At 40.5% G+C, this 10,059-nt stretch overlaps 1 protein-coding gene across 1 annotated transcript in view; it reads left to right on the top strand.

The window, feature by feature from the left end:
* Positions 1–8,891, top strand: part of MDN1 (midasin AAA ATPase 1) — a 91,949-nt gene extending 83,058 nt beyond the window's left edge. Inside the window, exons 93-102 of the mRNA XM_079971098.1 lie at positions 1,077–1,250; positions 1,712–1,866; positions 3,126–3,206; positions 3,652–3,767; positions 4,974–5,148; positions 5,701–5,774; positions 5,865–5,979; positions 6,387–6,450; positions 7,004–7,146; positions 7,978–8,891. Of these exons, the coding sequence (XP_079827224.1) occupies positions 1,077–1,250; positions 1,712–1,866; positions 3,126–3,206; positions 3,652–3,767; positions 4,974–5,148; positions 5,701–5,774; positions 5,865–5,979; positions 6,387–6,450; positions 7,004–7,146; positions 7,978–8,166 (1,286 nt within the window). The 3' untranslated portion in view covers positions 8,167–8,891. The remainder of the gene's footprint in view (positions 1–1,076; positions 1,251–1,711; positions 1,867–3,125; positions 3,207–3,651; positions 3,768–4,973; positions 5,149–5,700; positions 5,775–5,864; positions 5,980–6,386; positions 6,451–7,003; positions 7,147–7,977) is intronic.
* The last annotated feature ends 1,168 nt before the right edge of the window (positions 8,892–10,059 follow it).

Below are 10,059 nucleotides of genomic sequence, written 5' to 3' on the forward strand. Positions count from 1 at the left end.
TTCTCTCTTATAGTTTGCTTTGCGTGGCTTCATTTTTAAACTTAATAGGCAGCCATTTTTTATTTCTCCATGTTAAATCAGTTGAAGCTTTAAAAACAAATCCCTAAGAAGGTATTTTCTAGCGTTCTAGCCTAGGCTGTAGTCTATTATCTCATGGTGACAACACACTTGGGGGTGGGGCTATTGCCCAAAGGTTTATTGTACAGTGGTAGGTAGCCTGGTTTAAGATAGCAGCTAAAGTGCTTTAAGTATCTCCTGCAACTGAAGTATCTCTTGCAATTAAATCCCAGCTAAATGCTACTGTGGTGAATCCTACTTGCAGTTTCTAAAACAAAGTATTTTCATGGTTTCTCTCAAATCCACCTGTTTCTTGAAGGATGTGTGCTTAGATTTTATGATTTGTAATGAAACCTCTGTCTGTCTGTCAGTGAGGTGTGTAACTTGCATTTTTCGAGACTGGAGCTAATCAGTTTGTCCTCAGTATGATGAAGTCCTAATCTATTGTACCTGTACATACCATGAGTGTTCTAGCACACATCAAGTGCCGATGTGTGGTAAAATCCACTTTTAACACGGAAAAGGGAAACCAAAGTTCAACACGTTAAGGAAGTGTAACCCAGGAGATTGTGGTTCCCATAAATTCTTCATTCATCTCATCTCGTTCACCTAGGTCCTAGGTCATAGCAAGGTGGGTAGGAGGCAGAGCTATGAATGGGGAAATCCTCAGTTTGAAGTTTGCCTTTGCTATGACCTCACTAAGAGGCTTTAGGCACAATTCTCTCTCCCCCATCCCTCCCTTCTCCCCCTTAGCAATATGGGAATGGTGACATTGACCATACCTGGAGGTTTTAAAGAGTGTAAGATAATGCAGGTGAAGTACTTTGAACACTCCCAAACGCTATGTAAATTGCAATATTTATTTCACTCTCTGAATTGTTGTTTCCCCCACCCCCCTTTCAAGTGCTTCAGGTGTCAAGTTAAAACTTTATAGATATTGATGACCGTTAGTTTGGTGATAGGGGAGAACAGCACAGAGTTGCAAGATTTTGGCTTGATTTTGGCTATGTTTCCACCAGATGTAGCTAGTGAAGAACAACAGAAAACAACCATGCCTGTCACTGAAGACAATGAAGAACCAGTTTCTGAAGATGTAGCTATGGAAACAGAAGCTCAGAAAGATGAGGATCTTAGAACGGTAGAGGCGGAGAAACTGAATCCAGAATTAAAGGCACCTAGTGCTGCTAAATCTGGTAAATTGCCAGCTCATTATCTTTAAAAGAATTTTATTCTTCGGGAATAATTTCTTCATTTCAATTGAAAACAGTCCTGTAGTGCCTTTGGGGCATACTATTTGCTCCCTGGCTCTGACTCATCCACCCTGCCCCTACTGCTCACATGTTGCGGGGAGCCAGGATCTCCTACAAGGAGCCTGCTGTGCCATACATGATTTTAATCCTGTTACCATGCATGGGGAGTTTATGCATCTGCGGCAGGCTCTCCACTTCAGATGTTACTCCCAGGAGTGGCAGAGCCAGCAAGAGCAGCCTCTGTCTTCCCCTCACACCACTGTAACCAAGTGAAGTGCCAGTACCTGAAAAGAGTTACTATTATGTATTGAATTTATATACCGCCCTGTACCCGGAGATTAGTAGTATGATTGCTAATGGCCCTGAAAATGTGTGAAGCAAGCATGTCATTTATTCAACGATAGGACCCGAAGAAGTCGAATTGGACGGTCAAGCCCTCAATTCTGAAGAAGACGAAGAGCGTGGAACAGAAAAATCGCCACCAGAAGTAAAGCCGGACAGAGACAAAAACTCTACCATACATACTGCCCATCAGTTCTTGAGGGATACCTCCATCCAGGTAAACTACCAATTGTGCTATTAAATAAATAGGATGTGTTGATTGATGTGAATCTCTCCAGGATACAGTGCTATTGTAATTTTAGTTTATCGCCAAATTAGTTTCTTGCTCTGAATCAATATTTAGGTTCCACTGAGGAAGGACCTCCATATACATATGGTAGAGACTGGGATAGGGAGATCACATGACTGTGAGATACTAGAGAAGGGAAGGTATACATCTGATCTACATTACTTAAGCAGATTTCCCCCTACATCAAAGTAGATGGCTTTTTTTAAATGACAAGTTGAATCTCAGATCTTGTGGCCTCAAAATGCATGTGTAAGTGAGCTGCCTGTAGGTGGGACTGTCTATAATTGAGTCAACACTCAGCTTTGACAACACGGATCACTTATTTGGAGGGCTGGAAATCCTTGAGTTTGGGGGCAGCATTCTCTCTGCAGAGATTCAGCTCTGGTAGCTGATCCAACTCAGTATATTCATGCAGAAACTTGCATCTGCATGAAGATTTCCCTCAATGGATGGGGGAAATTTAGAAAATACCAGTCATGGAGATATTTGCAGCTGGATGTTTTCCTCCAGACCCCCAGCATACAAGGAGATATATCAGATTTGGGCTTGGTCATGTGGTTCAGAGATGAGATTAGTACAGTAATATGCTGTATGCACATAAATTTTCCCCAGGAGTAGAAAAGTCAATTTAGAATTTCTCCTTAATTGTTGCTATCCAGTGGTCCAGAACACTAAAAGTTCTCCTAAAAAAATAAGGGATGTGTTTTGTTTTGGTTTTTTTAAAGTTTGCTTTTGGAGGTAGGTAGGTATGTATGTATGTCGGGACACGGGTGGCACTGTGGGTTAAACCACAGAGCCTAGGACTTGCTGATCAGAAGGTCGGCGGTTCGAATCCCCACGGGGTGAGCTCCTGTTGCTCGGTCCCTGCTCCTGCCAACCTAGCTGTTCGAAAGCACGTCAAAGGTAGATAAATAGGTAACCGCTCCAACGGGAAGGTAAATGGCGTTTCCATGCACTGCTCTGGTTCGCCAGAAGCGGCTTAGTCATGCTGGCCACATGATCCGGAAGCTGTACGCCGGCTCCCTTGGCCAATAAAGCGAGATGAGCACCGCAACCCCAGTCGGTCATGACTGGACCTAATGGTCAGGGGTCCCTTTACCTTACATGTATGTATGTATGTGGCAAGTATGTCATTCTAAAATACCTGTCCATATTGTTTGATTCAAATTTCAATTTGTTGTTTTAAGTGCATTGTTAAGGATCCTGAAGAGCTAAGACGAGAACTAGAGAAGCAACTGGAAATTTGGCAGAGTGGAAACGCTGCTGAGGTTAGTCAAATGTTCAGCCAAGCAATATACATTTGCATAATTCTTTTGGAAAGCTTTTTATTGAATATAAATGGAATATTAACACATTATTTCCAAAGCCATGTTAAATGTTGGGTTCTGGTACAGCTTAATCATTACAGAGCAAGGAGCAGAATTGTAGATACTGATAATCTTTTGCAATACATGGACGGCAATTATACACATAAAGACGCTTAGCAGTTGATCAGTTTATACCACAGAATGCTAAGACAAAGCTATACTCGAAAGTTCTAGCAAGAATTATTTAAAAAAGCATTGCTATAAAAGTATTTGCAACTGATATATCCTGAATTATTTAGGTTTTGTACTTGGGAAAGAGATCTATGTATAAAAAGGTTAATGCTCTGGGCTTTCAACTTTACTAATAAAAATTCTATGGGTTGTTTTTTTTATCTTAATGTTGCAGGAAAAGGCAGCAGCAGAGATGTGGCAGAGATATCTTCTCCTCACTGCACCACTTTCACAGCAGCTCTGTGAGCAGCTGAGACTCATACTGGAGCCAACTCAGGCAGCCAAACTGAAGTAAGTTGGGTCACTGTAAAAATAAAAGCAGAGCCCCCTATGTGCATCGCGATTTGGCACCCAAGCCGTCTTTCCAGCTACAACTGCTTTAGCATATTGTTACTATAGGATGTATCATTCACTTCCCACTGGAGTCAATGGCAAGAAATCAAAGTGATTCTAGACTGTTGCATTATGTGTGCTGTATAAATGTGTTTGTTAAGTCATTCATTTTACAAAGTACTTTGAAAGTTAAAGCGCTGTACAGGCCACTATTTCCAGAGGTGTAGCCATATTCGTCTGTTGCAAAAACAAGACCATTGTATCACTTTAAAAACTTAACACATTTATTATAGTAAAAGCTTTTTGTGGACAAAAGTCCACTTCATCAGAGGTACATGTGTGTAGTTTGCATGTATGCATGAAGAAAAGTATGTAGTAGGGATGGGGAGCCAATGTTCAAATGTCGTTGGACTACAACTCCCATTATGTCTGACCATTGGCCATGCTGCCTGAGGCTGATGGGAGTTGTAGTCCAACCATGTCTGGCAGGCTACCATCCCTCATTGATATGGTTTGACCTGGACATTTCTCCGGATCAAACTGTATCATGAACAAAAGAGCTCCTTTCATTCACAGGGATGGCTGGTTTCCAGTGTTGGAGGAAAGAGGTAAGGAGCTTATTTTTGCCAATTTCTCCTGCATCTGCCCATGCTGCTTCTCCTGCTGCTCTGGGGAGTCATTCAACCTCCTAGAGCAGCTTTGGAGAGGGTGGAGGAGGAATTATTGGCAGAAAATCACCTCCCTGCCTTCCAACACAAGTGGATTTCCACGCAGGTTTAGTAGCAAGTTCCAAATTAAAGATTCCGGAGAAGCTTATTTCCCCCCCTGAAAGGAAACATGTCCAGCCCTTGTAGGCATTGCTTGCTGAAATCTCAGAGGGGAAATTTGGTGCCTTTGACCCACCCATGTGAAACCGAAATAAATTATGCAAAATAAGAAGCAATATGCAAATAGGCCTGGCTCCTCTAAATATCAGGACAGTTACATAGGTGTGCAAGTAATGAATCTTGATGCCCAAAAAAGCTGTCTTATTTTTGGCTATTCATTATCTACCAGTTCATGTAAAATACTTTCTCTGAAATGGATATCCCGCCAAGTTGTTTTTTCCTCCCGCAGCAACTGTGTTACTGTTAATATTGTGCCTTTTTTCTTGTTAACTACCAGAGGTGATTATCGAACAGGAAAAAGGCTGAACATGCGCAAAGTAATTCCATATGTTGCAAGCCAGTTCCGAAAAGATAAAATTTGGTTACGGAGGACCAAGCCCAGCAAAAGGCAGTATCAGATCTGCTTGGCCCTTGATGACTCTGCCAGTATGGTAGACAACCATTCTAAGCAGGTAAAACAGAAATTGTGAAGAAGCCAACTTAAAAGTCTTATATGAATGAATTCAGCATTCATCTTTCACGCATCAGACTTGCAGTTAACTATACAGGAGGCATTTCCCCACCTCATTGCTGTTCTTCTTCCTTCTCTTTCGTCAGCATGGCTGCTACTGTTTGCTTCCCTCTGTCTGCCACCATGGGGTTTACTTAACACCAGATGCTCATTCAACAAGCTCAGGGATAGCGACAGGGATATAGGGGGGTAATCATATGGCTGTGATGGATGAGCATGCATTTCTTTCCCTGCAGCAGGGGGTTTAGCAATGGGGAAAGTTTCACCTAGGGGGGAAAGTTACAAGCAAGTGCAGATTGCATTGCAGGGGTATATCATTCCATTTTCTAATTCCTTTGCTTCTCTGATAGTATTACATATCACAGTGCATTTTCGGTCCATGACAAATGCATGAAGGAGTTTTAGAATTTTGCAGTTCGTTAACTTCTGTGGTGAATTCTATGTACTTCACGTAGATATACAACAGACTCAAACTTTTATTTGTTTTCTATAGCTTGCTTATGAATCCCTGGCAGTGATTGGAAATGCTTTGTCTCTCTTAGAAGTGGGACAAATTGCTGTGTGCAGGTAAGGCTATTTTAAAGCCAGAGTTGTCGTCATAGAAATCTTTTTACTCCTGCTCACTGCACTGTTTTAAAACGTTTCATTTTATTTCAGTTTTGGAGAGGATGTTCAGCTGCTACACCCATTCCACGAACAATTCAATGACCAGTCAGGAACGAGAATACTCCAGCTGTGCAGATTTGAACAAAAGAAAACTAAAATAGCTCAGGTATCTCTCATCTTGGATGAGTGGGGCTGCCTTTTTTCATTAAAAGTTCCTAATGTTGTATTTAAATAACTATTGTGCCAGGCTAAGGGTGTTCTTAGGTTAGTTCTTTTACTTTCCTGTCCAGTTTGTCCTTAGAATGTTACAAGAAGAAAATGGTCTTGTCTCTGCACTAGCCTGGTATATTGCTTGTAACAAAAAAGAATGGTGCAGTCTTGTGTTTACTGCAGCCTCTTCAAAACAGCCAAGGAAATAATGTGGCTGCCGTAATAATTTTAAGTCTATTTTGAGTTCACAACCTTAGGCTGCAGTTCTCAACTTGCATTCCCATTCATTTCTGTAGAACAATTGTCTTAGAAAAGAAATTGTTAGCTCACAGCTGATGCACATATATTCTCTCGCTTATCTAGTTCCTAGAATCCTCAACAAATATGTTTGCTGCAGCACAGCAGTTCTCTCAAAGCATTAATCCAGGTGAGTTCCCCCCTCCTTTTTTGTATACAAACAAGTTAGGCATGGTAGTCGAAATAGTTCTTCATTGGATTTATCAGGAGCATGGCTGTCTTCGCAGAATGCTGAATACACAAATGGCAATTGTTAGTAAATAAGGCTGAAATCCTAGCCCAACGTATGTGGGGAGTAAACTCCATTATTGGGTAGGACTTGCTTGTGACAATACATGACTGGGCTAGCTTTGTGAGCTCTTCTCAGATTAATATTTTAATTATTGTTTCTTCTTTGTTGGTACTACTACTGGACAGTGGGGATGTTTCTTCCTGCTGCTTTTAAAACATTCATAAGCATTTATTGTCTTACTTTAAATTTCGTGTCTCAATTTTGGGAAGCAAAGCTTTCACATCCCATTCAGGGATGTATTTTGTACTATTTTTATACATAAAACTATGTTCTTGGGGCTGGCTTTCATGTCCGCTTGTATGTTAAAGTAATAGAAAATGTTAGTAAGACTGAATATGTACCCTTTTTCTAGTTTTGTTTGCTAACACTGAAAACATGCCTTTCTCAATAGAAACTGCTCAGCTACTCTTAATAGTGTCAGATGGAAGAGGTCTTTTTCTCGAAGGCAAAGAACGTGTCACGGCAGCTGTTCAGTCTGTTCAGAATGCAAATATCTTCATCATTTTTGTAGTGTTGGACAACCCTAATTCACGGGTGAGTAAATGAACCATCAGATAATTGTACCACTTTTAACTGGGTGGAAAAATCACCTTGATTGGGTTTAAAATAGGTCCAAGGCATCCTGTATATGAAAAACTTTATTAAACTGGTCAAGCTTCCTGCCAACCATAGATTTGGGAGCTGAGGTTTCATACTATTAGGAAAAATCTACTTTCATCTGCACTTATTTCTGGTTCTTGCCTTCAACATTCGTTTTGCTAATAAGAAAATTTGCCTAATGTTTACAAACTTCCAGAGTTAATTGCTGACTACCTTTCCTGCAAAATAGTTTTTTTGATATTTAAATCCAGCTTCTTCTGCCTCTCACCTTGGTGAGGAAAGCGACAAGTCCCTTTCCATTGGAGGTCCAGCTCAGGTTATTCTCAGCCTGACTTTGCAGGTTCTAGATCAAGGAACAAAGTTCTGCAAGCATCTTTGTCTTGACATTCCCTGCCACAATACTGGCATTTAGTATTCCTACTGTGCTAAGTTTATTTCCAATCACAGGCAGCAATTTGTGCATGGAGACTATGCTATAAAAAAACCACATGGAGTAGTAAAAAAAGCTATAAGTAGTATATGGTGACAGCCCTGAAATCAGCACTAATATTCTCTCCCTTGGTGACCTCCTGCTTTAGTCTTCAGTAACTATTGTTAGGATTGTCTGCAAAGGCTACGATCCACTCATTTGAAAACATAATCAATTGACTCCTTCAGGAGATTGGTGAGAGATGAGGTCTGAGGGAGGTAACTTTTTTCATTGATCCCAGCTGCATAATGCTACTTGTGTAGTCCTGTATCTGATATTGTCATTTTAATTCACAGGATTCCATCTTGGACATTAAAGTACCTGTGTTCAAAGGCCCAGGGGAATTGCCAGAAATCAGGTCATACATGGAGGAATTTCCCTTTCCTTTCTACATCATTCTGAGAGATGTGAATACCCTCCCAGAGACCCTCAGTGACGCACTGAGGCAGTGGTTTGAACTGGTGACTGGTTCAGACAACGTGTAGAATTTGGCATGTCATGGGAACATATAGTTGGCAGTTAATGGCAAAGGTCGTCAGCAAATTTGAGTTGCTGTTCAGACGGGCCAGAAATTACACACTAACATAACATGCATTTTCCCCCTTAACAGTGCAGGAGACTATGCAAACCGTGATGAACTAAAAGACTGTTCACTTTCTTGCCTATATCTGAAAACAGTGGAAAACCATCTCCTGTATTTTTTACTCTTTGTATAATTTATTCTTATTTCTGTATCACTAAGAAATAAGTGGCTCCCAAGACTATTTTCTATAGTAGTAAGAAACTAGTTTCCTTCTGAGAGGAAGTTGCAACTAGAATGATTAACCATAATTAAAGAATACTTGTCTGTTTTGGGTCACATGTGAGTGGGACCCTGTGTTTGGAGGAAGGGTTGAATTTTACACAACCAAAAAACCCCACAACAACCACAAATCCTACTTGAATACTTGAAACTGTCGCTGAACAGTTGCTGGTTTTATGATAATGCTGGAAGAGTAGTTTTTTTAGAGAAAGACTCCGTGTTATCATTTTACACTGTGAACTTTGCCCTCTGTTCAAGGGAAATAGTGATAAACACATTTTAGTATCCTGAAAGCATGCCCAAGGCTCTTTCTGTCGTCTCCTATTCCCTGCCCCCCCCCAACTTTTTTCATTGCAAAAGCTATGCATCAGTCGTGATTACTAATAAACAATGTTTTGCTGTTTGTAATTGTGGTGTCCATTATTTGTTGGAATATTAAGATTCTATATTAAGAATCTTGGGAACTTAATAGAATTGGTCTTGAGTGGGCCTGACCTTCCTGCGCTGCTGTGACCTCAGGTCTGCTTCCTCCCCACCACTTCCAGGAAAAGCACTCATCACATGATGTGTGCTTTGCTTGCACAGCCCATAAAAGAAACATGTTCACCATCAGATGCAGATTTCTCCATCTTCTTTCCAGAATGGACAAAGATGGGTCCATTGATCGATCACAAGGCCTCTTGGAATTTGCCCTTCTCTCTCTCTACAGAAGATAAAGAAGGAATTCAGTACCAGGGAAACAATAATAGAAGACCTAAAAAGAAAAAAGCCAACCATTGTTGATATGCATTTGTCAAAGAGCTCCATGCATTTGTCTCCAGCTCCAGGGAAACGAAGCTGGACAAGAGCTTGGGCTGATGACGTTATCCTAAAAGACGCACTTAAGGCCTTCTTGGAGAAAATAATTTTGAAAGCTACATGGATGACCCGGAGCCCTTTGTTTTGCTCTGTTCAGAGGGAAAATCCAAGCCTGATTTCTATGTTTTGACAGTTAATTTTGTCACCATAGTTTTCTCTGTAAACAACTGTCACATTGAGGGGTGACTTAAGTTAGCCCCTTTGGATAACCACACAGAATATTTAATGTTTAAGGACGAGTCTTCGGGCACATTCACTTAGAATTTAAGCATTACAGAGAGAAAATACATGAGATTAATAGCATAAGAAGCTTGATAAAATGCTGGCATTGCAAGCCAAATATTGATTGTTGATGCAGAACTGAGAAACCCTAATTAGATAATAGAATCAGCAGTGCTAAAATTGGGCAGCAAGCGAAAGCTCATAGGAAATGTCCAAAGTGAAAGGAGTGAAAGATGCTCAAATGATGTGATATCTATGCCCAATTTTTCCTTTGGATTAGTCCCTCCCCCTCAACCTTCCTCGATTTATCAAAGAAAAACAAAGTTGTAGGAAAGGAGTTGATAAATCATGCCCCAAATTCATACTTAGCAACTTCTGCATTAATTTTGATTAAACAATTTACTATCAGCAAATACAAATAACTGCTATTTTTTAAAAAAAGTTTTGAATAGAAGTTACATAGCACTATTATCAAAACCTAAATGATGCAAAAATG

Source organism: Podarcis cretensis (genome assembly GCF_951804945.1).
Source record: "Podarcis cretensis genome assembly, chromosome: 3".
Lineage (NCBI taxonomy): Eukaryota > Metazoa > Chordata > Lepidosauria > Squamata > Lacertidae > Podarcis > Podarcis cretensis.